The sequence below is a fragment of the Cordyceps javanica genome, chromosome 3, assembly GCF_051103115.1.
Source record: "Cordyceps javanica chromosome 3, complete sequence".
NCBI lineage: Eukaryota > Fungi > Ascomycota > Sordariomycetes > Hypocreales > Cordycipitaceae > Cordyceps > Cordyceps javanica.
The window spans coordinates 5,598,912-5,626,258 of NC_139297.1; the positions used below are offsets into that span (position 1 = coordinate 5,598,912).

General features: G+C 51.8%; 10 protein-coding genes across 10 annotated transcripts; 6 read left to right on the forward strand and 4 right to left on the reverse strand.

The window, feature by feature from the left end:
* Positions 1-1,018: 1,018 nt before the first annotated feature.
* V2A60_005884 (uncharacterized protein) lies at positions 1,019-1,231 on the forward strand (the record flags this gene model as incomplete). Its single annotated transcript, XM_083257182.1, has 1 exon — positions 1,019-1,231. One exon carries the CDS (start codon positions 1,019-1,021, stop codon positions 1,229-1,231), a length of 213 nt encoding a protein of 70 aa, XP_083113308.1.
* Positions 1,232-1,504: 273 nt separating this feature from the next.
* On the reverse strand, positions 1,505-2,569 carry V2A60_005885 (copper acquisition factor BIM1-like domain-containing protein; the record flags this gene model as incomplete). The annotated part of the gene is made up of 3 exons (XM_083257183.1): positions 1,505-2,115; positions 2,188-2,259; positions 2,359-2,569. 3 exons carry the CDS (start codon positions 2,567-2,569, stop codon positions 1,505-1,507), a joined length of 894 nt encoding a protein of 297 aa, XP_083113309.1.
* Positions 2,570-4,661: 2,092 nt separating this feature from the next.
* V2A60_005886 (uncharacterized protein) lies at positions 4,662-5,551 on the forward strand (the record flags this gene model as incomplete). The annotated part of the gene is made up of 3 exons (XM_083257184.1): positions 4,662-4,821; positions 4,906-5,375; positions 5,444-5,551. The coding sequence occupies 3 exons, from the start codon at positions 4,662-4,664 to the stop codon at positions 5,549-5,551; spliced, it is 738 nt and encodes a 245-aa protein (XP_083113310.1).
* A 2,263-nt stretch (positions 5,552-7,814) lies between these two features.
* Positions 7,815-9,414, reverse strand: V2A60_005887 (uncharacterized protein; the record flags this gene model as incomplete). The annotated part of the gene is made up of 6 exons (XM_083257185.1): positions 7,815-7,891; positions 7,972-8,038; positions 8,127-8,350; positions 8,419-8,485; positions 8,536-8,817; positions 8,872-9,414. The coding sequence occupies 6 exons, from the start codon at positions 9,412-9,414 to the stop codon at positions 7,815-7,817; spliced, it is 1,260 nt and encodes a 419-aa protein (XP_083113311.1).
* Positions 9,415-11,210: 1,796 nt separating this feature from the next.
* On the forward strand, positions 11,211-12,694 carry V2A60_005888 (uncharacterized protein; the record flags this gene model as incomplete). Its single annotated transcript, XM_083257186.1, has 4 exons — positions 11,211-11,597; positions 11,650-12,156; positions 12,216-12,458; positions 12,530-12,694. The coding sequence occupies 4 exons, from the start codon at positions 11,211-11,213 to the stop codon at positions 12,692-12,694; spliced, it is 1,302 nt and encodes a 433-aa protein (XP_083113312.1).
* Positions 12,695-13,491: 797 nt separating this feature from the next.
* Positions 13,492-14,754, reverse strand: V2A60_005889 (uncharacterized protein; the record flags this gene model as incomplete). The annotated part of the gene is made up of 1 exon (XM_083257187.1): positions 13,492-14,754. One exon carries the CDS (start codon positions 14,752-14,754, stop codon positions 13,492-13,494), a length of 1,263 nt encoding a protein of 420 aa, XP_083113313.1.
* A 1,641-nt stretch (positions 14,755-16,395) lies between these two features.
* V2A60_005890 (uncharacterized protein) lies at positions 16,396-17,484 on the forward strand (the record flags this gene model as incomplete). The annotated part of the gene is made up of 2 exons (XM_083257188.1): positions 16,396-16,674; positions 16,732-17,484. The coding sequence occupies 2 exons, from the start codon at positions 16,396-16,398 to the stop codon at positions 17,482-17,484; spliced, it is 1,032 nt and encodes a 343-aa protein (XP_083113314.1).
* A 480-nt stretch (positions 17,485-17,964) lies between these two features.
* Positions 17,965-19,563, reverse strand: V2A60_005891 (uncharacterized protein; the record flags this gene model as incomplete). Its single annotated transcript, XM_083257189.1, has 3 exons — positions 17,965-19,214; positions 19,270-19,393; positions 19,444-19,563. The coding sequence occupies 3 exons, from the start codon at positions 19,561-19,563 to the stop codon at positions 17,965-17,967; spliced, it is 1,494 nt and encodes a 497-aa protein (XP_083113315.1).
* Positions 19,564-20,801: 1,238 nt separating this feature from the next.
* Positions 20,802-25,324, forward strand: V2A60_005892 (uncharacterized protein; the record flags this gene model as incomplete). The annotated part of the gene is made up of 7 exons (XM_083257190.1): positions 20,802-21,344; positions 21,392-21,553; positions 21,603-21,731; positions 21,784-23,319; positions 23,350-23,993; positions 24,058-24,964; positions 25,028-25,324. The coding sequence occupies 7 exons, from the start codon at positions 20,802-20,804 to the stop codon at positions 25,322-25,324; spliced, it is 4,218 nt and encodes a 1,405-aa protein (XP_083113316.1).
* Positions 25,325-26,216: 892 nt separating this feature from the next.
* Positions 26,217-27,089, forward strand: V2A60_005893 (uncharacterized protein; the record flags this gene model as incomplete). The annotated part of the gene is made up of 2 exons (XM_083257191.1): positions 26,217-26,554; positions 26,636-27,089. 2 exons carry the CDS (start codon positions 26,217-26,219, stop codon positions 27,087-27,089), a joined length of 792 nt encoding a protein of 263 aa, XP_083113317.1.
* Between the last annotated feature and the right edge of the window lie 258 nt (positions 27,090-27,347).

The following is a 27,347-nucleotide window of genomic DNA, read 5'->3' on the forward strand; positions in this document are numbered from 1 at the left end:
CTAGATCCACCCTGGCACAGTGTTGCAGTAACGGAATAGCCTGTAATTCGTTCGGCTTCCGTGTTGCATAATTCCTGTGTTACTGAAGTGTTCTCCTGGAAGAATCTCTGTATCTGGTACTGAGATAGGGCCGAGATATTTGGCGGCATTGCGTGTGTTAGCCAAGGGTGGCGAAACTAACTATTAGCGGAAAAGATTGTTATGGGTGGGATGGCTGGCTTGTTGGGCACATATATTTGTCCACTAATAGTAGTTGTGTTTCTATATCCCTGCTTTCACGTGAGAAAGACTGCAGTACTCCGTAGGTCACGACTCTGACATCTGAGACCAATTATGTAACCGCCAGTGCGATTACTTTTCACATGCCTCGCACCCACTATGCTACATTTATAACATAGCTACATTTGAACGGTCGTTATTGAACTAGGTCCTGCACTATCCGTACAGGATTATATAACTGGGCAATTAATAATTCGTTACCTAAGCGCCTACACTACAGATCCTACCCTATAGCTCTATATAAATAGTACTTCTCCTGTGAGTCTACTGATTTGAAGGATCTAATTAAGTATCACTAAACTAAATATGAATCAAATTAATCTAGACTCTATATCAGACCTAGGAAGGTCGCCAGAATTGCCTATCTGGAGGCTAGTATTGATTGGCAGCACGTTAATACTGAGAGCATTATGTTTTCTCACTAGGTGTCTATACCCTTAAAAATTGCAGAAGATATGTCTTGCTCAATAAGACTATGCTTAGATTCACTGACTTAATAGCTAATACAACTATATAATATACCTCTGATAGCTAGCTAAGGGACCAGCCAGCAACTGCGCACCAGCCCGACCCTGCTGGTCCACATCAACCAATCCTACGTCGCGTCGCTCGCCCTGATCCGTGTTCACATGCAAATTGTTAACATCTGGCGGCCGCTCGCCCCTTTCCGCCGCTTCCCGCTCCCGCTCGCCGGCGCGCGCTCGTCTACCCGAGCCACGAGGGCACCGTCTTGGCCGTCATGCACAGCACCGGGCAGCAGTGGCTCTACCGCTCCGGGATGCGGCTCGAGCACGCGCTACTGTTCACGATTTTCGACAGAAAGAAGGACGGGCGCGCGTGGCAGCTGCCATACAGCACGTTCGAGGACCCAGCAATAGAGGAGTGTGATCTGCAGACGAGTGAGACCATCAAGATCCGGGCGCTCGTCTTTCACACCACGGACAGAGACTAGGGCAGGAGGCGAGCAACTTGACGGATTGAGGCGAACCGTGACTAATTAGATATCATAAATAAGTCAATTCGAAATGCCACAAAGACCATCACAGTATAGAATGGGCATTTTCAAAATTCAATGCAATCTTTCTTTTTCAGTTAACACATTATCTCGTAACGAAATGTCCCCATCATCGACTAATATAATCAATCTGTAATCTTTATATACTGAAACCCCCCATGCATCGCTCTTCACCACTACCTCGAATCATTGCGCCGTACTAGCCAGACCTCACAAGTTATTCATCCGCACGCTCCCCTGCGACTGCGAATCTCGCCCGCCCCCGGCCGCCCACTTGCCGCGCTCCGAGTTTTGCTGCCTGAGCAGCCGAAGCCGCTGCTTCCTGCGACGAAAGATTAGAAGCGCCGCCGCAGCCAGTAACCCGACGCCGGCGAGGGAACCGATCACAATGCCCGCGATAGCGCCGCCTGAGAGGCCTGTCTTCTTGCCACCATTGCCGCTGGTACCGCTGGTGCTGCTGGTGCTGCTGCTGGAAGGCGACGGCGTGGCAGACGCCGCAGAACCCCCGCTGCTGGAGCCGCTGCCGGACTTGGGGGCGCCGGGGAGGTAGGTCCCTGGGGGCGACTCCTGCGTCGCGTTGAAGCACGGGATCCTCTCTTTAAAGTCGGAGAGCTCGACGTAGGTGATGTCGGAGCAGGCGTAGAAGGTCTGGTTCTCGGGCTTGTCGAAATCAGCAATGTACTTGATCTGCAGCGTGGCGTTAGTGCCGGCGTGGACCGAGGACGCGGGTCTGGGTAGCGTGACACAGGTGTGGCCAAGCTTGATGTCGCGAAAGGTCTCCATGTCGATGAGCTGGGTAAAGTCACTGTTGCTGCGGGGGTCTGGGGTTGTCAGATTTCTATATATATATATATTTAATGAAAGAAAACAATTATGTCAAGGGGAGGGATTACCGTCGAGGTAGGAAATGGACAGCTCCAAGTCAAACGACTCATCTTGAGCAACGAGGGCTATGCGGCCATTGTCTGTCACTGGTTAGTATTTCCGACAAGGTTACAAGTACGAAAGAAAGAGAATGTGTGTGATTGAGTGAGTGAGTGGATGAGAGTGAGAGCGAGAGAAACACTTGCCAATGGGAAACGTGGTCCGGTTCTGCACACCAGCAATCGAGCCGCACGGCGCAGTATTGTCCGCGTCGGCGGACCAAACCCTGTCCGGCGGCCACATAAACGCGGCCGGGCCAATCGTATCGGACGTGGTGGGCTGACTGTCCGCGGCGCCGGCCCCCGCGGCCATGAACGCCCAGGCGGCAACGGCAGCAGTACGCAAGGCCATGGCTGTCTGTAGGAATGAGAAAAGGGGAGAAGAGTACGGCTCGTCCAACGGACGGCGGACAAGTACTGGAGGGATGGAGGGGGATGAGAGCGGGCAGCAGACGCAAAGTCTCTGGGCTTGTGTGGACGGGGGTAACGCCGCATTAATACATTTTTTTTTCTCTTCTTCTTGACCGTCACCTTGCATCCACACAGACAAACAGCCACCACGAATGCGGGTAGATGCACACATGCACCGAGCCAGCACCTGGGCTTTCCGTGGATTTATCGCTCCTTTCGGTCATCACCGACGACGTCGCCTTCTAACGCCGAGCGTGTCACCCACACAGTTCGTGGGAGAGGGCGCTGCCCAAATAACCCTTGACTCGATGCGGGCCAACCCAATACTAGGCGCGAGACGAAAGTCTTACACCCTATCGGGCCCTTTTATTATGAGGCATCTTTTGTTCGAGCTTTTCTCTGTTGGCCGTAGTGCATCAACGGATGTTCTCTAAAGGGTGAGCGGCATCAAGATGTATCTCAAGATGATAAATATGCCCATGCTCTGTATGCAGCACTATACGAAGCACAAGCAAGCAAGTTCTCTCAGTGCCGCCCGAGCGGGATGCGTGGCGAGAAAGTGGCACGATGGGCCAAAGCCAGACCACCAAGGCCGCACTTGCTCATGCATCATTCCGTGGGGCGTGCGGTACGAGTCTCCCACCGTTGGAGCTAAGCATGAACGGGCTTCCGCTGGCAAGGATGTGCAGGCTGGTGTGTGAAGAGTTGTGGGGATCCCAGCAACCCAGCAAGCACGTTACATCCATGTATCCATATAATAAAGTAGTTTGAAAACAGGAATTCGAGTTATCAGATGATCTGATAAGATTAGATGGTTTAAGAGCAAATAATTGGTCTATAGGGGGGCAGACCTTGGTGGGTAGTGTATAAGTCGACAATGTATTATATCCAATGGTCCCGAAAAACGAGTGCCACACGGCTTGGCATGAGGGAATTCTTGCTAGCTTCTCATTTGACCCCAACCAGTTTCCTACTCAGTACTGATACTGGAGCCAATACATGTAGACCAGCCTCTCGAGGTAGTGACTAGGACCAGGGTGGTGACCTAGTCCCTGACCGTCTTACACCACGCACAGTTGCATCGCAGAGGCAGACAGACTCATATACTTGCGAGGCGTCTTTTTGGAGCCCTTGAATTCCCTCATCTTCACTCTAGGGGCGCTTCTCTTTATTTCAATAGAGAGAGCCGCGCAAGCTTGCCATATGCTCGCTCCGACGGGGAAACCACGGCTCGGAACTAGGAGGGCAACGAATTCCGCACGCTTCATCTCAGAACACGGTAGACAGAGTTCAATAAAACCCACAAACATGGGCGGACAAACATGCCAAATCAGGCCTGGACCCCTCCATAATACCCCCATCCCCCCCCCCCAGCTGCCACTCTACTAAGTACTACTGGTAATACTACGCAAAGGACCCATCTCGCCTACCCACATTCGCAAACGACGACAGGGGATAAATATATTCTACTAAGTATTCCGACCAAAAGCCCAACACTTGCGGATGTACGGATAGACACGCATAAACGGGGCCAGGCCTAAAAGAGGTGGCCTCTGTTTATTATGCATTGATCAAACTTCCTAATCCCTACTAACACATTTAATCTAAAGGTGAACTCCATACATAAGCTAAGAACAATGTTTATCCAATATCGATCCTCCTTTTCTCATTTCTTGGCACTATTGGATGCGCCTGGTCAAGACTCTTTGGCCCACGTCCGTCTACCACGTCCAGGAGTTAGCCCCGACGGCAACCGAAAGGCAAAGGCCGGGCATAATCCACCCACCAGCTCTCAAACTGGCGGAAGCAGGCATTTGTTGCCATTCCTCATGCAGCCTCGTATTTCTGTCTTTAGTATTGGTTCTGTTGCTCCTTTATTCTATAAATACGCTTCGACTCCCATACTTGGCTGTTGGTGTCTGCATCTCTTCACAGCCCAACAGCCACCTTTTCCCACCAGCTTTTGCCCATAATATTCGGTCTTGTAGCCCGTTGTTTTTAAAACAAATTCGTTATATACCCGATCTCCTACCATGCACATTATCGCCAACGTTGTCGCCGCCGGCTCCCTTGCCTCGCTGGCCTCTGCCGCTGTGGTCGGCTTCGTGAGCCCCGAGGAGGGCCGCGTGTTTGTGCGCCAGTGGCCGACGGAGAAGCCAAGTGATCCCACCGGAGCATGCCACTTCAACTGCGGTATGTGTTCTCTTCCCCCTCTACCCTATTCTTCCAGATTCTTCTTTTTGCTTGTTGTCTGACTGTTCTTGCCCTACATCACAGGCTACGCCAGTCAGGGCTCCGGCAAGGAAGGCTACTGCACCGATGCCAACTGGCAGCAGCTCCGCAAGGACTGCGAGACGTGTGTCAAGGTCTCGGGTCAGGAGTACATCAAGGGCATTTACTGGGCCAAGATTGATGCCGCCTACCAGAAGTGCCCCGCCGTGAAGACGCCCGAGCAGCAGCCGGAGTCGAGCCCCTCTAGCCGTGAGACCAAGTCCGTGTCCGAGCCCGCTCCGGCCACGCAGGCATCCCAGCCGGCGTCCGCCGCGACGTCTGCCGTCGTCGATGCCCCCAAGGAGCCTGCTTCCAAGGAGCCCGCTGCCAAGGACCCTGTTTCTAAGGAGCCTACTTCCAAGGAGCCTGCACCCAGCGCCAAACCTGACCACTCGTCGTCCGCTGTTGTCCAGCAGCCCACCGCGAGCACCACCAAGGCCGCCGGCGCTGCCCAGGCCACCAATGGTCCTTCCGCTGTATGTGCCCATTAGGCCGTTGTTCGATGAAGAGACATAGCAAAAGAAGATTAACAGAGAGATCTCAGACCGCCAGCCCCACCGCCCCCCTGGTTCAGGTCGGTGCTGGTAGCGCGCAGAAGCCCGCCATACTCGCTGTCGGTGCTATTGCTGTCCTGACTGCCAGCCTCTTCTAGTCTAACAAAGCACTCTCTTTCCTTTTCTTTCTGTCTTACTTTCGTTACGCAGTATTGGGACTAGAAAAAGAATCAGTAAATCGGACGCGTTGTTCTAGATGGTACTCCCCAACACATAAGACAAGTTCCATCCAGTCCCGTCCTCGAGGCAGTCCTGGCTACTCCGTGTACCTATGATGATTATTTCTGTGCAATACTAAGGAATACTAGAAAAGAGAATTATTTTAGTTTCATGCCCTAAACACATTAATATTATACTATTATAGACTCTACTGGAGCTTATTTCCGATTATGAGATTCAGAAGAAGGAAAAACTTTTACGTTCTAAGAGGAAAAAAAAATCTTTTTTAAAAACATCGCACTTTATAGTCGTACAATAGTAGTTAACGAATTAGTAAAAACAGACACTCGTGGATGTTCGGAGTGGTAATTTTCCTAGCAATCTAGCATCGACGTATCTAGCGCGCCCGACATGTTTCTAACAGATGCTACCCCAGCCATGTCTCACGGGGATGTCACGCCAAAAATTACGTTAACTGACACAGGAATCGCTCTACTTTTCTTGAATGGGCGAAAAGTAGATGAAACATAGGGGAGTAAGAGCCTGTGAAGCCTGTCGAATGTCCAGCGGAACGACGACTAGAAGAATACGCTAACATTTCATGCGCTAAGCAATCAATGTACCGCAATGAACTGATTACCTAGAGGGCCATATAAATAACCAAAAATGTGTGGTACACATTAATAGGGTTTCCATTACTGACAATATACGAAAGAAATGCTACACCCCTGTTGATACTGAGATTGCATTCTGCCACAGCAGTAGTGTAGCAACGATGTGTAGCGTTGGGGACATCCACGGTAAATTCATCTACCAGAGCAGGTATCGCGTCAGCTCCCGGTGCCGCAACAGAGGTTGAGGAAGCACAAGGACTGAAATTTGACAGCGTCTTCATCACTGATGTCTCGTGCGCTCGGGAGTTAGATGCACCAATTTTGAGAGCGACATACGTCCATTGCTGAATGTCCCGTGCGAGCCAGACCGTGAAATATCCCCCTTAGCCCAGCTTATCCACAATCTCGTATCGCCATCTGATGACATCTCCGATCATGACTGGGTGATAGCCACCCGAAATATATTTTTCAAGACACTCAACATCTTCAATCCAGTTGTAATGATACTCAAACCACCGTGGTGCCCCTTCTTTATCCATAGCCAAGCTGGAATAGCAAGACAAATGTGTAGTGAATGATAGGTGGACGGAGAAGCGATTGTTGAATGAAGCATATATGATTTTCTGCACAGGCTGACAGCGGAACGTGAGTCTGTGTGGTTTCATTTCGCTGATGAGAAAGTGGAATGATGTGAATGTCGTAGCAAGGTCGAAGAATTGTGTTGAAGGCCACTTACTGCTCCTGGCACTGACCAGTGCTGGAGTAGAACAGTCAGTGGACGCTGTTGCAAGAGACAAGGCGGCAGCACCATTAGGATGCTGCATGAACCTATTACATTCGCGAGCAACCGATTTTTAAGGTAATGAGCTCTGCAGAGGTGTATTTACTCAGGTTCCAGAGCCCACACCATATCAGCCTGTGCTTTCTCCCATCTAAATTAATTGACACTGAACCTGAACTTCCCTGTACCTGGTGTGTTTTATGCATGGCCCTTTCATCATTCACCTAGCTATGACTCTTGCTGTATCTATAAGCTATATAAAAATGAACTAAAAGGTAATATGTCCCCCGTGATACTAGCAATCGAGCATCAGAGTGTAACGCGACTGCCCGTTATTCATTTTCTGGCGTCGCAAGGTCTCGCGCTGGTCTAAATGTTGGTGGCTGACTGTCCGACTTGGATGAGCTTTACCACAATGACACGGTCCAAACTGGGAATATTGACAACCTAATAAGGCGACTAAGACGAGTACTGTAAGGCTAAGGAGAAAAGAGAAGATTGTGACCGGAGAGCTCAGAGTGAAACTCCTGTGAGCCTCATCTCGCTTGTTGGCGGATCCCGGTCACTGATGGCCCGGGTCGCGGCGAGAATGCTGACCGAGCTTCTTCCAGACTCAGCCTGTTACAATGAGTTGGCCGCTGATTTTGTTTCAAGAAATTCTGGTTGATGAAATAGAAGAAGATATTTCTAACCAAGGCCCCTGTTTGGCTATATTGAAGGAAGCATCTAATATAAAAAAATACTTGAGTAAGTCCTTAGTCGACAAGGAGTACAAGATATCAAAAAATGTATTCCGACTGACCCTATTTACGACTTTGGGTCTGGAATATTAGCGGTGATCATGCCACTGGAATATTCCGAAAGGTATTCCCCAATCTTAGTATCTATTCAACTGATTAGCTGAGTACTCGGACATATCGATTGACAAAAAGATTCTTTCCATCAATGCAGGATAGAGACTCACAGAGAGCGACAGCGGAAGACAACTGATTGCCAACAACATTAATCTTCAGGGCAGGAGGGAGTGAAGCCTGTAGCAAATTAGCTTAGTTCTCATAATCACATACGAGTGTATGTATGCCATTTGTGCCCAAGAATGGCATCTATAATCAGACTCACGATATTTTCAAATGACTCTCCCGACTCAATCCATTTTCTAATTTGCTCGGTGTCATCCATCAAAGAACCCCACACACCTGTAATTGCGGTCATATGGGTTGCCATGTATGCGACGTCATCGTTGAGGGTAGCCTGGAGGGTCGTACGGGCTGATTGGATCGAGCTGACTTTTGCGTTCAAGCTGGCAATCTCGTTTTTCTTCGCAGTCAACGCGTTGTTGGTATCTGAGAGATACCGATGGTTAACAGAGCCCTAACGAAACTTCCAAGGAGGCCATGTCCTATGTACTCACTGGAATAGTCGATCCCGGTAGCAATCAGACCAATGCCAAAGCCGACTGTGATTAAGCCGCCAGCAACCTAATATAAGGGTCAGCGCAACGAAGTCATCGTTGGAGACAGATTCCTACCCAGAAAAGAGGCGCGAAAGGTCCGGCGAAGAAGCCGCCAATGATCAGGGCAACGCCAATGCCAGCACCGACGCCGAAGCCGATGAATCGACTACGGAGACTGCTCAGGTGATCTAAGAGGTCTTGCTGTTCTTTTTGGGCGGTCTTGATCTGGTTGTTGATATCCCCCTCAGTCTTTTGGCCCCACGTACCAAATTCGCCAGTGAACTTCCCAAAATCATCAACAACTTTCTGCAGACGAGTCTTAATGTCATCCGCTCGGTCATGATATCCTTCTGTGTTCTGATACATTCTGTCAGTTCTACGCCTTTGACAATTTAGAAAATCTACACTTACCTTCTTGGCAGCATCCAGGATGGCCAGCTTTGATGTGGCATCCAGGGTCGGGTCCGCAACGACAGGAATAATGGTAGTATCGAAGCTCTTTGCATATACTGAAACATCAGCAGCTAAGGTGCGACTGTCTTTGAGCACTTGACGCCAAGAATTTTGTATATCTCCGAATCTCGGAAGGAACTGGTCAGTACTGGTCAAGCTGTTGTCGCTATCGATCTTGGCAAGTTGAGTGTAGATGGATGCAAACTTCTGATCAAGTGCTTGATATGCTGTGACGGCATCCCGTGCTGCGGCTTTGAATATTTCAACGGTTGCAGGATTAGTCAAGTCTTTTTGGACTTTCTCGTGAAATTTGGCAACCTCTTCCGGAGTAAGATTGTTTGGATCCGGAAGGGGCCCATTTGCAATGGTCGACTTTTGATCCGGGGTCAGTGATGCTGCATAAGTATGAAGCTGGTGAGCAGTTAACTGTTTGCCGTCTGTTTTCGAAATCAGACCCTGCACGACAGACTCGTAGGACGGCGGTGGAGTTTCTATGCTCATTTTGTGCTATAATCGAGATATCGCTGACAAGGTATTCCCTATTCGCAAACTTGATGCGGGAAAATGAAGTGGTCAGTTGTGCTTAATGAGAAGCAGTAGGAGTTTTGGTTGGCAGAGCTATATGACTTTATACAGTTCATGCAGGCTGGTAATGTTCATATCTGTATGCGTCGCCCATCATAGGCTGAATGCGAGAGGCTGGGCCCGGCCGTTCAGGTTTCCAGCAGACCTCAATAGAACCTGGTCCATGGCTTGCTCGTCTATGAAAGCCCGAGCTGAAGACCGCACAAGATGTTCTATGCAAGAGTCTAGACGACGCCTCCTGCAGAGATGCCTGGCGCGAGGTTGCGTTTATCACGGCCCAACTTGCCGTAAACCAGCTATGTAGCCTTAGAAAGGAAATAATGGATGGTTTGTGGCTGGCTGAAATGGCAAGCTAGTATAGGCGCTAGCGCGGTTGATGTGGTGGCGAATGTTCTAGTCCCCTTCAGCCGCGACGGCAAGATAGGCATCAGATACATTGGAAGACTGAATGTGTTATCATGGACGATAGATAGGTTATTGGATTTTTCAGTTATAATTGCCAATGCAATCGGCACTCTTGCTCTATGAAATGGATGGCAAGCTGGATTATCGACTAGGATGGTCAACAATTGAATTCCATCAATAAATGTTTGTATGACTGAGTCATTGCCTCAGCCACCCACTTCTCAGCACCTCAGCAGGGCGAAGAGAATAGCTAAACTAATTATATTGATAAGCTATTTATTAAATTAAATTACAATCGGATATTTGTATCTGCGAAACGAACAGTATAAGTTGCAGAAACGAGAACCAAGGTGGCTGGGGCTAAGCTGGCAGAAGTAGCCGGTCAAGGCCATTTCAATACATTTTCGTCGGGGTACTTGTCAACCAATGCTTGACGGTCTGCATTGGATTTGGCGTCCTGAAAGACGTGTTTTCGGGCGCCAGCATGGAGGAGTATGAAGCAGGAGAAGATGCTGCAATGGACCACTAGAATGAAGCTGAAGGCCGAGTTATGGATTTGAATTTGACGGGGAAGGGCCGCACCATTGTAGTTACAGGGTTGCTTGTTGTTTTATCTTCGTTTGCCGCGCCACCGCAATCGTCCCCTGGCCGCTTCGCCCCCCAAATTTCTCTCCCTCGCCCGCTTCAATCGATCTTTGCTCCTTTGAACACGCATCCCCTCACCATTTTGGCGGCCCCACGACAGAGCCGACTCCCTCGCCCTATAACCTTATGTGTCCTGGTCGACGATCGAGAGCTGGATACCCCTTGCGTTCTGCACACTCGGGAGATCACCGAATCTTCATTTTGGTCGGCAACGACCCGTGACTAACTTTCCGCTCGATCTAATAGCGCTCACAGCCTCGACAAGAGACTAGGCCATCCAGATGTGGCGTGTTGACGTGGCCTTCCGCGAAAGTCCAAGTGTGGTTGAGGGGCGCGATCAAAGTGGCGATGATCTGAACTATGCCACGCCAGACAGTCTTCAGCATCATTCAGCTCACCACGAATGCGACAATGGCACAGCGCAGGAGCGCGGTGCCTCTTGTACCACAGTTGGCGCAAACGGACCCTACAATGGATATCCAAATCATGCCGACGAAATATCCGACGCAAGCCACGAAGTAGAAGTGCCAACGCCAAGAAACGAAAGACGCACTACTGCGACAAAATCATCTCAAGTTCTGTTATCGATCGCAAATCTCCAAATAATAACCCCATATGTAACCTCGGTTTAACATGCAACCATAATCGCAGACGCTACTGTTATGGACCATGATGTTGTGCAGGCCTGGATCAACGATGTCAACATGGCGGATAGACAAGCTGACGAAGAACAGCAGCACCAGCAATTATCGCCACCTCCACAACAACTACAACCACAACATATGCCCGCGCTGAAGCGCGCCCGCATTAGCCAAGACGACCACATCGCCGCCCTCGATCTCGACAGGACCCCCGTCCGACTTCCCCGCGCTGCAGCATCCGCATCCTCCTTTGCCTTGACGCTCGCTAGCAGACCCGTATTCTCCGAGCCCTCGGCCGAAACGTCATGGACTCACCATCACGACAACACCAGCAGCACGCGGTCGCGCAGCAGCTCCCCCTCGAAGCGCTTCAAAAAGGTAGACGCCCTGCTGAACCTCGCCATGCCGGTGCAGTTTATCAAGATGAAGGCCCCGCTGTCCCCCCCCGGCTGACGCGCAGAAGCTGCTGGCTGCGCTGGCCGCGACGCGGAAGCAGCGCCGTATTCTCCCGGCATCGCTGCGGTTGCACCCGGACTTTGGCAGCATTAGCGACGACGTCGAGGAGCACATGTGGAATGATGACAATGAGGATGGAGCGGAAGGGGAGAATGCTACGCGGAGAGCACACGACGAGCTGAAGCGCATTGTTAGCAAGGCCGTGGCATCGGCCAATAAGGGCCGATCGGAATCGAGCTGGAACAGCCTCGTGCACACGCCCATCCTAGAGCACGCCACACACGGTATGGACTTTGTGCAAGTCGAACCCATAATGGCGGCGCATATCATGCCCGTCTTCCATCCGCGCCTGCCCGCCTCTGGTGAGCAGATCCACGTCTCATCATCGGCTGCCTCATCTAGCGCCGCGTCGACTTCTGCTCCTGGACAACCGACTGCCATCGCTTCCGCATCTTCAGACCATAAAATGGTCGACTATGCGCTGACGTTGCAGCCCGACGACGCCCTGGCCGTGCGCATCGAGACGTTCCTGCGAAGCGAGCCCGAGAATAGAAAATCTATCACAACCAGACGCTGTACTCGCCTCTGCGGTCCTGCCCGGCACCCATCTTTATCGAGACCAAAACCGCGACGGCCACGTCTGGTAGCGACGGCAGCGTGCAGCTAGGCGTATGGCTGGCGGCGTGGCACGCGCGCATGCGAAGCCTGGCCCCGGCGTCGGCCCCGTCGGAGAGAATGTTGACGTTGCCGATGATTCAACTGATCGGTAACGTGTGGTTGGTCATGCACGCTGTCGATGAGGGCGCACAGATTGTAAGTTCTTCTTCCATTCATCACGATAGAAACATACGCAATTTCTGAGAGATTGCTCACACGCGTAATAGCGCGTCGTATACAGCCCTAAGAGGACGATTGGCGAAACGAACAGCCTCCTGGGCATCTACGAGCTGCGGGCCTCGCTGCAGGCCCTGGGCCGATGGGTTAAGGACACGTTTGAGCCGTGGTTTACGGAACTTCTGTCGCGAGCACTGGAGGGCCGTGGTAGTTAATCGCGACGCGATAGTGCCTACCATCTTACTTCTTTCACGATAAATATGGATGTCCCTAATAGTATATTTACTAATGCAATCTAACACCTAGTATCCGTATATAGGGTGTTTAGAGGCCGTAACCTACCAGTATTCTCAGGCAGACCTGCCTCCAGCTAGTGTCCCGCTCAGGCCGGAGGGTCAGCCTTGCCCGCAAGGGGGAGGGGGGGCGGCGACTAAAAGACTCGCACCAGCAGCCGGGTGACGGCGTGGCAATGTTGCGTGGGGGTGAAAAGATTAACTGGGGCGGGTGTATTCTGGATTGTATTTTCAGGCTCGATCAATCCTTCAATCTTTCGTGCCTTTTCGACCTGCTGCTAAACTTGATGCCACTGAGGCATACTGCCATTGGCTATACTCGGATACTCAAGCAGTGTCATCGTCGTAGCCTATTGAAATAGCCGCTGCTACCCAGAAAGCCGTTGTCTAAGCCTACCAACAGGCTGTGGAGCAGAGCCGACTTCCGATGTGTGTTCTCCGCCAAGTAGTCGATGTCTAGGCGAGCATGCTCCGCCTGAATGAGCGTCAAGTGGAACCCTTGGTGCGCCTTGGAGATGTATTGGTATGGTACGGGACGTGCCGCCGCCATGTGTGTGCCACTAGGATTCAGTTTGCTCCCCCCACTCTGGTAATTACGTTCCTCCCCCATCTATGCTCCTGACAGGGGAACAGAGCTATTAGTTGCGTGAAGGGGCCAGCGGACAGATCCTTTCATCTATCAGTTGCCAAAAGAGAAGTCTATTCCTGTTCCGGCCTCCCTATTGTCCTGCTGGAAATGCGATGCCTGAGCTATTAGTAAATCGACCCTCTACTACCGAAACATCTGCCTTCCTCAGCTCCGTATACGGGTATCGGAGAGGTTTCCGCGATTCTCGTCCAGTTCTTGTCGTCATCCACCCGTCAGACATGGAGCCAGCGTTTGGCATCCGAACGCTAGAACGGGTGGTAGCAGGCTTAATTCGACTCTTTTGACGAGCTTGTTGGCGCTCGCCGAGAGCCCCCGCTTGAGATCGCGTCATTATTTTGCGCGTCTGACGGCGTAGTTGCGTCTTTGGCACCCCTCGGTTCCCGCCAGATATGCGTGACGTGTTGATCACTGTTGACCGCACGGGATGGCTCGTTGCCGCCGCCTGACTTCTTCGAAGCGGTTTCCTAGTGCTGCGACGGCTTGGTATTACGTCCGTATGTGCCGCCGTTGTCTTGGCCGCGGGACATGTAGGCATGGCCACTGCTGGTTGCTTTACGCCGGTCCTTGCTGTTGTTTCCTCCGACAGTCTCCTGCGCTTATCACGACTTGTTGAAGCAGCGTGCTCCTCATCGGACCTTCGCCTCCTCTTTTCGAGTGGATTTCCCTGAATTGACTGAATCCAGCGGTCCACGAACCCGCCTCCGTTGACGAGCTTTCTATACTGCTTGCGTACGTCGTCCAATCGCTCTGAAATTTCGTTCACTGCTTCTTCAAGCTCTTGAGGGATGAGTATATTCGGGTTTTGATCAGCTTTATCCCGTCCAATAGAGAGCGCCGCGTGTTTGCTCTCCCACCAAGTTAGACTTTCGCGATCCTTTTCGCTCCCCTTAAATCGGATCTTGGCATCGGCATAGTCATCAATGATCACGTCCTTTTCTTGTACCAAAACGAGGTGGTACGAGGGTCCGCCGTACAAGAGCTCTCGTACGATGTTCAGCACGGAGTTCTTCGCTTCTTCCAGTCTCTTTGCTGGCGGATCCTGGAGCCTCAGCATGTCGTCCTTGGCCTTCAACTTTCGTCTCAGGTCCTCCAGATTGGCGAGACTGGGCTCTAAGCCGCCGTAAAGGATGCCATCGAGCCCGACCTCCGTAATGCCGAGCTCCTGTAAGTATTGGCGGCCCTCGCGATGGCGCTGTAGGGCTGTCATCAGGCCGCGGACTCGGCACTTCTCTACTGCCTCGTCAGACGTTGCTTGCTGAGATGTAGGCGGCGGTGTGTCTCTCCCGAGGGCCTCAAGGTGTTCGTGCGTGACCTGAGTGTAGGCGCTTGTCATTTTGGTGCGGTCCACGAGTAATTGTATGCCAGAGTGAGAGGGAGAATTTATTTTTGATGTCAGAGGTCCACGTTACAAGAAGACGCTCGAATGGCGTGTGCGTGGGGCGTTTCACGCGCGCAGAGGGGGCCGACAAGGATACCTGACTTTGGGCCCGAGCTTCGAGGGCCAACCGATTGTGGCACTAACAATTCGCTCTCGGCCAGCCGTCGTACCAATAAACTATTCAAAAAACCATTAAAAGGGTAGCATGTCTCACGGGAACGATAGCTGGCGCTCACCGCGCTATATTCTCTTTACACTTGCACCATGGGTCAACTCGTGATTTTTACCGTCCGGTCCAATGATGCTACAACACATCAATGCATCCTAAGCCACTTCACCTCCCAAGACGACAGTGGTCGGACGCCTCCCCCTGAATCAAAAGGCGCAGAATGGGTGCAAGTCAGCGCCTCCTCCAAACGTCACCCGGCCCTCGGATATGTCTTCGGAAAAAATTCAGAGGCATCTATCGTTCTCCCTGCGGTGGGGGGTGTGAGTGGGAAACAGTTCGGCATCAAACCAACACCTACGGGGATAGATCTAACCCACATGGGTACATATAAAACTCGATGCATCATTCTTGATACAGGATATGTTGTGAAGCTTGAGGTATCGGGCGATAAGCGATCGATACTAGATGGTCAACAAATCAAAATCCTGGATCCAGTGTCACTTGATATTATACTAAGCAAGCACTCCGCTGAAGAGCAGCAGCTTAAGGAGAAGTTTTGTGCTATGCTTGCTGGGGAAGTAACAACTCTCAATAACCTAGATCTTTCCTCTACAAGCAGTACGCTTCCACCGCGAGATGACGATGGCGCCCAGTGGCTCAACCGTGCTCATTCCAGGTCAGAGCGCAACAATGTCGTCCTCATTCAAGGGAGCGAAGATACGGACCTAGTTGGCTCAAGGCCGAGAGTTCATCGCCGCTGGGTTGAAAGGAGGACCCGTTACCCTGATCATCCACCCACTGAACACCTGCCCGGCCATCGAAGAATTGCCCGCAAGCCCCAACGGGGTAGTCCTGCGTCCAGAGACACTTCCGCAGGTACTTCACGGTCAATTTCGAGACCTCCTCGTCGTAGAGTCCGATTCGCAGAACCCAATCCATCTATCGAAAACACATTGACTATCGAAAGCACCCGAGCACAAAGCAAAGCGGCTACGGTGAAATATATTACTCAACTCGATACCAAGGATCTCCGCTGTCGGCTCCTCTTTTGGCCAGGAGATGGAATGCTGAGAGCATCCAGCGGAGACTGGATGACTTTGGACCGGATTGGGGATGCTGCCCAGCTGAGACCTGTCAAGTGTCTTGCTGTCGCCCAGACTCCTAACTCTCCACGGTGCAAGCTCAAACATCCGTTTGCCTGCAGGTTCATCTATCACACCTCGAGCGATGCAGTAGAGTTTCATAATGTCTCATCGTCATATGTGTTGGTTGATTCTGTACCGAGCCGAGGGAGTCCCCAGCGTGTTGGGACAAGCGTTACCATCGACCTAACCCCTGGAGCCTGGGCATTTACGGATCAACCTGGCAACCGTTTTCAGGTACTGATATTCCCTCGGCGGTACTCTATCGAGATATTTGACGCCTCTATGGAGCTTATCATTCCAGCTGGAGATTCCGTTGCCGGGTTAGAGGAGTCCTATACGCTGCAAATATCGGAGTTTGCGGCCCGGTCTAGAATCAGATTTTTAGAGAAGGTCTTTGAGACCGAAAGATATCTCGGTTACAAAGTTTATCACTCCGATTACCAAAAGGCCGAAGGCGATTTCGTTCTGGCTAAGATTTTTAAGTGGGATAGACCTTTTATCTCGAGCGCGGCTATGGAGTGGGAACGTGAATGCAGTGCCCTCGGGATGCTGCCGCAATCAGTAAGTAACAGCCAGCAAGTGACAGTCTGCGCGATTCACCTTGTCTAACCGTTTCAGAACGTGATTATATCGCTGCTTGGCGCGGATGCACGACTGCGGCTCTTGGTCTTTCAGTACATACCTGCTGTCTCACTTGACCGATGGAAAGGATCGCCATCGGCCATGTTCACGGGATCCATGAGCGATGTGGAACGAATCCAAAAGGACATGACAGAGGCACTCCAGGTTCTTGGCTCAGTCGGAATGCGTCACAATGATATAAGGCCAGAAAATATACTCTACAGCAAAGAGAGCGGGGCTACCTTGATCGGATTCCATCACGCTTGCACCCCCGGCAACGAGTGGGATACAGGCAGTTCGTTTTATTCCCCCCCCGAGTTTTTGGAGGATAGAAAAGAAGGAAAGTCAGATACTTTCTCCTTTGGTATCGCCATGGCTTTCTTCCTCTGCGTCATTCCTCTGCCGGGCTCGCAGGAAACACCGTCTGTGCTAGATATCAAGTATCCGCGGCAGCGCCGTTACGTAGACAACGGGTTGTGGACTACAGAGATGTCGAAGGCTAAGAAACGCTACGAAAAATGGCTCAAGCATGTAACAACAAATGCTTGCCGCATGTTGAAGCAGATATCACAATGGAGCCATGTCCCCGGAATGCTTGCCCCTGACCCAGACAAGCGCACCTCTCTGGAGGAGCTTGAACAGCTTCAACAGCTTCAACAGGATCCAAGTCCATGGCGCCGATGGAAAGATGAACATGATCCAGATACGGGAGAAAGGCGGGATAGCAAGCATGCAGCTCTATCAGACTAGATCGCTAAAAGGAATGCAGATAGCATAGTCTTTGTTTTGGTCTCTTCGACTTCGGTAGCATAAAATGAGACCCCTGCGGCAGCCGACTCATAAGCATGTACTGGCTGTGCCTTGACAGAAGGGCATGTAAGGGGGGCAGTGCAAACGCGGCTGCAGCTCAGCCACTTCATTAATTCGAATCAGTTGTTCTTAAATGGAAAATCAGCGACTGGCTTCCGAGGGCCACTTGCCGACGGCTTGCGGAATTGTATTGCGAATCTCTTACCGTAGCACTCGGCCGGCAAAATGTCATCAAAATTTGCAAGCGTGCTATCAGATCAACGGTCCCAAGTTCAGACCTCTCGCCTAATTTATCGATCGTGATTTGAGTCTATCCGCGCTATTACAGTACCAACGACTCGAAGGTAATCTATATGAGGCTTTTCGAAGAGATATTGTACTTTAACCTATATCGAATTTCAAGCACTATTCATAAACACCTCATCTCCTTTGCACAGCGAAACTGTAAAAAATGGCCGTCGAGTGGTCAAGACGTGCGCCGACCATCCCACTGCCATAACTTGCATCCGTCGTCACCATCAATGCCTTGGCCATGTCCTCGAAATAGACCTCAATCCTCGACCCAGCAGCCTGCACCTTGATTCGGTACGAGTGATACACCTTGGCCTCTACCTTGGTGCTCTGCATCTCCGTCCAGGTCTTGCCGTCCCCGCGTCCTAGTACTATGGTCCCGTCGGAGGCTAAGCCGAGGTAGTATCCCTTGTACGAGTTGAGCCCGCGGCCCAGACTCGACGCGCGGAACAAGACGCCCGCAGTGCCAGGACCATCCTTGGTAAGCAGAATCTCTGCTTCAAGGATAAAGTCAGTAAAGTTGGTGTTCATGGTGGCCTTGCCGCTGGCCCCGCCGTCGCTGCCGTCGCCGCCGTCGGCCATGCCGACGAGCAGCTTGTGCGAGGCGTTGAAGTAGCCGTCATAGACGGTCCAGCCCGCCAGCTGCCGCTCGAACCCCTCATACACCAACGGCGACACCACGAGCGCGCCGATGCTGGCGGCTTTCTTGTACGTGCGCAGGCCGACCTGACCCTGGCGGTAGGTGCCGTCGCTGAGCGTCGTGAGAGGGCGGCTCAGGTTGTTGAGGTAGACGGTGAGCCGGTCACCCGTCATCTGCACCTTGAGCGTGGCAAAGTCGCCGATTGTGGCGGGCACAAACTGCAGTTGCTGCCACGCCTTGTCTGCGCGACCGATGACGACGCCGCCGGCGGCCCTGTCGAGGCCGACATAGTAGCCACGGTAGTTGTCGGATCCGACTCCGACCTCGGACGCGCGCAGGACGAAGCCCAGGTTGCCGCTCGACGGATCGTCTCTCCTGAAAATCACAATCATTTGCATGGAGACGTCAGTGTAGGTCGTATCGATCATCGCCTTGCCCCCTTCAGAGACTTCCGCCTCGATGAGAGTGCTGCTGAGACTGAAGCCGCCGCCAACCACGCTCCAGCCCGCAAACTTGTACTTGCCGAAGCTCCACTGCTCTAGGACAGAGGTGCAGGCGTATAAATACGCTCGCAGGCCGGAGCAGTCGCTGTTGGCACTTGGGTTCCAGACGGCCACGTCGGCTTGCGCAATACCATTTCTGGAGGCAATGCCAACACACGTGTCGTTGGGCTGAACCATGTGGAAGCGATTGCAGTTTCGCGTGATCTCTGATTGTGTTGGCTGTGGAGTCTCGATACCTGTGACCGCTCTCATGAGCATGCTAGGAAGAAAAAGCAGAATGAAGCAGCATACCGTTTGTTGGGCCGACTGGTGTCGCCGTCGGAGTTGGCTGGTTTGTCGTCGTCGCCACCGCAGCTTCGACGCAGTACGACTGCCCAGTTTTGAAGTTGCCGCAGTCGGGCGTTATTGAAGGGTTCTTCATAGTCAGATCAATTTTATAACTTGAGTGCCTGGTATATTGCTTACCCATTTCACAAAATTGCGCTGGCTGATTCCAAACAACTTTGGAACATCAACGCAGCTGTCACTACCGTCGCTGTCATACCACCACGCACAGTCTTTGACGGTACTTCCATCGTAGGGCATGTTAGGCTTTGCCCCACGATCTTGCAGGAGTGATGCATCTGCGAAACCTGGCGCAAGGACGAGGGTACTCACAAGTAAAGTAGATAACATGTTGGATTGCTGCACAAATGGCCAAAAGTCAGAGGCTTTTATGGTTGTCCAGGAGTGAAAGTCTACCACCGTATCAAGACCTATTTGTAGCTGTCTATATATGGCTGTAGCATCCGTCACAAGTCTTCAGCAGGAGACCGCACATCGGCGGGCTGGGAGTCGAAGACGACGATTTTATGGTGCGTTGGCACAGTGCCACAAAAGACGCTGCATTTTGTCGAAGACTAGTGAAATGTTCATTAAGCATAAAATATAGTAGAAGCCACCTGCATGCAGGCGAAGTCTAGATTCCACAATTAATAAAAAATAGAGTACCTTAGCCTGATTTGTGCCTTTCGCGCAGACATTCGCTTGCCGAGTTTGGAAAAACCAGGCGCTGGTGCACCAAACAAGCTATGGGAAGCCAAAAGCCACACCTGTGCTACATAGCAAAAGGCTTTATCAGTAGAAACTTTTCGCAGGCTTTATATATCGTATGCAAATTCGCAGCAAAAGGCGTTCGGGCATCAATTAAGGCACCTCTTGGCAAAACAACCACTTATAAATTGAAAATAAGAGCGCATGCCGCCGACGCCCTCGTGGGCAGATTCCGCGTCTACATTAGTTGGTTGCTCAAGTGAAAAATAAGGATCGACAACACATAGAGTTCATTTTTAATCTTATTTTTGTAAACATGCCCACATGCCCTTCAAGTGTGTTCGAGCAGCACGGCAGTGACGCTGTATATTCGCTCGCGATAGCTAGCTGCGCAGCGGCTCTCAGTAATTCGTAGAGCTTTATGCAAACGAGACACAAATTATGTCAAATGAAAAATTCATATAGATGTAAAAAGTATATTGACGTCCCTTGGAGCCTGCGTCGCTTTAGTGTAAAATAATTGCGGTGTGGTGACAACTGTGACAGTGGTAATAACTAGAACAGGACTCATAAAATAACGCTTTAATTTAACGGATGTAGCTACCTTCCGCCATTGAATTGCTGAAATAATTAAACCGCCAATTTCAACGTTGTTCCCTCTTTTAATAGGGCTCCTGTTGTCATGTACTTTGTGGCCTGGTTCTTCGCCGTCGAACCGTCCCTCTCGGGGTATAAATACTACATAAATCGCAGTACTTGTAGGATTCAAGTAGACATTTCATCTCGTAAAAATGCAGCGTCACATACTTACACTATCACTGTTCTTGGCCCTTTGCCTGGCGGAGCTGATCCCCAGAGCACCAGTTCGCCGCCAGAATGAGACCGATGCCATACCCATGAGGCTGTCCAGCGCAAGCTCCTCAGATCTCGAACGGGCGAGACAAATTGTCGCACAGGCAGCAGACGAGTCCGCTGCGCGCAACAAGGCTCGCATTGCAAGCCCGGCACGTAACAAGTATCGCCTCGACCCTCGGACCAAGGACTTTGGCGACGGCGCAACTAGCCGCCTCGCCAGTACGCATGATGCGCCCGCTCTTCTCAATATTACCGAAGAAATTCGAGATGCTGCTGCTCTTGTAGCTGAAGCTGATGCGCTTGAGCACTATGGCAATGGAACCGATGCTACCTCCAGGCATGTCGCGCGAGCTGACAAGGGCAAGTGGTGGATGGGACAGCTGGACCATGGCGGCGGATGGCCGTGGGGTAACAACCCATCTGACTTTAAAGTATTCCGAAACGTCAAAGACTATGGTGCTGTGGGCGACGGAAAAGCAGTTAGTGACGTCTCTAATTGTCGATTGAGACTTACTAACAAGAATAGGACGACACTAAAGCCATCATTTCTGCAGTCACTGCGGGAAAGGCATGTGGCCCTGGATGCTATAGCTCTACAACCAAAGGCGCCATCATCTACTTTCCTCCAGGAGCTTACCTCGTCAGCAGCACAATTGAGACCTACTACGGTACCCAGTTCATTGGTGATGTGAGCTTTCAGGCTAGCCTAATCGGACAAAGCTGACATGTCGTATCAGGCCGTTGATAGGCCAACAATCATTGCAGCGCCGCGGTTCATCGGGCTGGGCGTCATCAGCACCAACCACTACGTCCCGAATGGCGGAACCGGCTCAGATGGCAATGCCAAGCAGTGGTTCATCAACACGGTGAGTACCAAACAAGATGTCAAAAACTAAAAGTCAAAGCTAATGTTTACAGGCCAACTTTTATCGGCAAATTCGCAATTTCAAGATTGACATTTCGCGGACAAGGGAGGGCGGCAACGTTGCGGCCATACACTACCAGGTCGCGCAGGCCACCAGCTTGCAGTTTGTCGACTTTATCGCGAGCAAGTCCTCTTCGACCACCCAACAAGCCATTTTTGCAGAAAACGGAAGTGGCGGCTTCATGAGCGACCTGACGTTTGAAGGCGGCCAGTATGGCGTTTTTGGTGGCACGCAGCAGTTCACCAGCCAGCGACTCACCTTTCGCAATGTGCGCACCGCCGTCCAGCTCATCTGGGATTGGGGGTGGGTCTGGAAGTCCATTCGCATGGAGAACTGCGAGGTTGGCTTCAAGCTGATGGGCGAAGGCGAAACTCACAACACCGGATCTATCATGGTTGTCGACTCCATCTTTTCGTCAGTCGGGACCACGTTCCTCACCTACGTCTACAAAGGCGAAAAGGGCGATGCCACGACCGGCATAACCCTCGACAACGTGAAATTTGACAATGTCAACCATCATGTCTGGGACGGCAAAAAAGAGTACCTGGAAGAGGTTAAGGGCACCATTGACACATGGGTCCAGGGTCGAGTATACTCGGGTACCGAGCAGCGCAAGGCGCTTGCGACCAAATTTGACACCAAGCGCGACAAGACTCTTGTTGAAGACGAAAAAGGGGGTCTCCCTAAGGCGGTATTCTTTGAAAAGACAAAACCCCAATACCAGGATTATAAGCCAGACACCTTCATTCACATGCGCAAGTCGTGCAAGGGTGACGGCAAGACAGACGACACGGCATGCTTCCAGAGGGTACTCGACAATGCTGGGTCCAGCTCGATTGTCTACGTCGATGCCGGCACGTACATGATTAGCGACACCATTACCGTGCCAAAGGACGTCAAAATTGTTGGCGAGGTGTGGTCCCAAATCGCGGCCTTTGGGCGCAACTTTGGTGACGCCAAGTCACCGCGACCGCTGTTCAAAGTGGGACAGCCTGACGAGATGGGCAGTGCGCAGATGCAGGATCTCCTGTTCACCAACAAGGGTAACACACCCGGCGTCATCTTCGTACAGTGGAATGTTCGCGCGGCCGCGCCCGGGAAGGCTGGCATGTGGGATTGCCACGTCCGCGTCGGCGGTGCGGTCGGAACTGAGCTCGAGTCCAAGCAGTGCCCTGCCTCGACAAAGGGTAGCAACAGCGGCTGCAATGCCGGCAGCGCTTTGATGCACATCACAAAGTCTGGCTCGGGCTACTTTGAGAATGTGTGGCTCTGGGTGGCGGACCACGACATTGACGACCCCGACTGGGACGACGACAACAACTTTATGACGCAGTGCTCCGTCTATGTCTCGCGCGGTCTCCTCGTTGAGAGCCAGTACCCGGTGTGGCTGTACGGCACTTCGAGCGAACATGCCATCATGTACCAGTACCAGTTCTACAAGGCCCGACACGTCTACGCCAGCATGATCCAGACCGAGTCGCCCTACTACCAGCCGAATCCCCGGCCGCCGGCCCCCATCCCGGACGCAGTGGGTGCACTGAATGGTGATCCTGATTAGACCTGCAGCGGCCGCAACACCGTGGGCTGCGACGCATCGTGGGCGATACGGGTGGTTGAGAGTCAGGATATTACCATTCACGGTGCAGGCCTGTATTCGTGGTTCGACACCTACACGCAAAAATGTGTGGACAAATTGAACTGCCAGTTGAACTTGATTCAGTTTCAGAAAAACAAAGGTGGAGTCTCGATTCACAATCTCGTGACCATTGGCTCGGCCAACATGATTGAGTATGAGGGCAAGATCATCAAGGCGGACGAGAATCTTGCTGTCGACTTTCATCCCTACTGGAGTCAGATTGCCGTGTTCGATGACCGTCAGGTCTCTGGCGGAACATGCAAAGCCGGCTCAAACGATACCTGGATCAACCCATATATCCGCAAGGGTGAATACAATACCCTGAGAGTTCTGGCGGAAGAGGAGCAACTTGTCTACCTGACCATTGTCAATGGCTGTCCCGACGAGTTTGAGTTTAGAGGCGGCAACGACTGGCAAATGGATCCGCGGTATAAAAAAGAGTTTTTTGCGGTCCCCGCCGGCGAATCCGTCCAGTTCCTGACGCAGATGGAAACGCTAAGTGCGGCTGATAAGCGTTCAGACACCGCCGGCGAGGCGTACTACCGCATCGGAAAGACGGACAAGAAGTGGGCTCTGAAGACGAAATGGGACAAGTCCAAAAGCATGATTCGAAACAACATTGCGTTCGAGAGCCTCCCTCAAGGCCAAGGGCACAGATGTCGGAACTGAAGCGGACTTGGGATGGCCGTCGCTGAGCTACGACCGTGGCCTAACCAACTATTTTGTCTTGACTGGCTCCGAGGAGCTTGGGTACTACTCTTCCGTAAACCCGCCCGTGTCATGGATGCAGGAGCTCCTCCCTATCCTTGGTGACCGAAAGTTGAAGCACATCTGCATGCCTGGCTCGCATGACTCAGGCATGAGCGAGCTTACCCTCGCCAGCAACCTCGCCAACGAGGGCAACACACGTAACCAGTACCTCGACATCTACGGCCAGCTCTTGCGCGGCGCGCGCTGGTTCGACATCCGCCCGTGTGCCGGTGGCCATGAGGGCTCGTTTACTTGCCACATGTCCGTCTGGGCCGACAACTCCAACTTTGCCTCGACGCAGGGCGGTCGCGGCCTGCGAATTGACACGCTGATTGAGCAGATCAACCAATTCATGGACGAGCACCCGGGCGAGTTGGTGATCCTCGACATCAACGACGAGGCTGGCTTCAACACGGGCATCAACGAGGCGAGGTTCCCGACCATGAAGAGCACCGACTGGACGCCCATCCTGGACAAGTTCAAGAACAACATCCAGAAGCCTTGCCGCGGCCTGCCGCCTGTGGGGCCCAAGGAAAATATCAAATACCTGACGGACCTGACTCTGAACGACTACATTGGCGACGGAAAGGGTTGTGTACTGAGCGTCGCGCGGCAGAGCATCCCGGGTGTCACGACTGATTCTACGATGCCGGACCGCGGGTACTACCACCGCAACCTATTCCCCACCAAGGGAGAGTATTCGAACGTTGACTCGGCCGCCGTTCTCGCGCAGGATCAAATCAGCAAGCTAACGCTGAATAAGGCGATCAAGATCGATACCGAGCTGGTAAGGCTCCCCAACAATATTCTCCGACAAGACTATGTGATGATGAGCTAACTCACGTGATAGGATACGTTTTTCGTCCTGCATTGGGAGCCGAGTCTCACATTTGGTACCCTCACGGACCCGATTCATGCCCAGGCCACCGACTTTCTCAGCGCCATGTTCTGGTACGCGTACCACCAGTTCACGCCGTACTCGTACCCGAATGTCCTGTACACGGACGCCTTTGCGGCGCCATATCAGCTCGCCTTTGGCTGGAGCCAGGAAAAGTATAGGGAGCAGACGCAGGGGCATATGGCTGCTCTGGCTATGGCTGTCAATATTGCCATTGCGTCCCAGAATTGTCATGTCACGGGCAAGTAGTGCGGGTAAATTTGCCGTAGGAAAGCGCTAGATTTAACTCTATGTTTTAGTCTAAGTTAGTTTGGTAGCCCGGAATGATGTACTCGAATCTCTGGAGACCCAGTATTTGGACTGCATGCGTTTTTATACCTAGACCGCATAAGATAGATGTACTTTAGTTCAGTCGAAATATACACTAAAATAGAGAATAGCTGTGAAAGAGATTAAAGTAAGGGAAGGAGGTTAAAGAAAGACAATAATAATAGTTGAAGAGATAAAGAGAGAGAAGGTTTAGTATTTACTTCTATTTGAATATAGATTACACTAAAGTACAAGTCCTTGTATTAATTTATGCAGTCTGTATTCACAAACGGGTGGTCCGATTACTAGGTCTCAATCCCTGTAGGTTCGGCGCGCCGTCCTCCTCCCCGCCCTCCACCTTGCACCTGGAGGTTGAAGACCAAGTCTACAGACCCAGTAGACTACCTCACATGCATACATTCCCAATTTGCGTTGGAGGCTGCACAGCTCGGGCTAAATCAAGCCTATCGTTGCTTGCCATACGCCCATGTGCTGTGTAAATTGCACCCAGCCTTAGTTGAGCGCCTTGGCTCTAAACGCCACTCGCAAAACAGAACAGGGATCTCTTTGCACCAACTGCCTCCGTATATCAAGACTAAAGACCCTGTACTCTGTGAAGCTCGCCGCAATAGCAGGGTTGTGTACAGTGCCAAGCCCCTGACAATAATCCAATCCACCACCCCAAAAGCCCTACCTGCCCATCATCTATACCAATACCCATAATAGTATTTATGTCTCGGCACCCCACTATCGCGGTGGCCTCCCACCGTCCAATGTGAGCCGCTGCATTAACAGCCTGACAGTCCAAGTCGCACGAGTCCATCAAGAAGACATGGCCAAGGCAACTTCTACAGTGTCCTCCGCGGCCGCCCCTCCGCTTACCACGCTCTTCACCCAGCCCGGCGAGTGCGCTTCGCTGTTTAAAAACCCGAATGTCACCAGCACTTTCTACAAGAGCAGCCAGTTCACGACATGGGAGTATTACCACCAGTACTATCAGTCCAACATGGCCGACACCCAGTTCTCGTCCTGTAATCCGCCGGGCTGGGACCACGACAACTTCACTTTCAGCCCAGCCGTGTGTCCGAGCGGATGGATCTACTACAATGCTGCGCTGACCTCCTCCGACACGGGCCAGCGAACACATTCAGAAGCACACTGCTGCGCCAGGTAAATGCGCACCCTTCCAGTGAACTTGTCCCCCAGGAACAAAGAATAAGAGACGTTTTGCTTACATGCGTAAATTTCTAGTGGCTATAAATATGGTGCGGGGGAATGCGTGAGCTCACCAACCAGCACCACTCGTGCGACCGTGACCGCCCCGGGCCCAGGGAACGGAACCCTCGACGACGCAACCGAGACGATGATGACGCTCTTCCTGCACCAGCCGATTGTCGCGCAGTGGCACAAGTCCGAGACAAAGGCGCTGCCGATTTCGTTGCCCAATCTGCCATCTGGTGCGATACTCTACACATGGACGCCGGGCAGCACGGCGGAGCCGTTAAACGGCGGGTCTGACAGCAACAACAAGCAACTGTCTGAGGGCATCCTTGCGGCAATTTCTGTGTGCTCAATTTTCGGATTCTTCATGCTGATTGGGATCCTGTGGTGCGTGAAGCGCAGGATTGAGGGACAGCCGGGGAGGAGGCCTAGTCGGCAGGGCACGGAATTGGCGGAGCGCAGCAAGGTAGCGGACGCCGGGTAGCTATCGATCTTGAGACTTTGAGTGTAGGTAAGCTTGTAGGTTTTTTTGTCATTTATCCGAATGTAGTAACAATGCCTACAGCTTCCCTCAAAAAGTTAGTTGTCAACCGCAACGAGCCCGGTATCCTACAGACTTCCTCCTAACCACACATGTTATCATGACGGCTATAATAAATCTGTAACACTCCTAACAAGCATGAATTAACATTTAGATTGCGGCCTAGCGGAATTAATATAATACTAATATATATAACATATA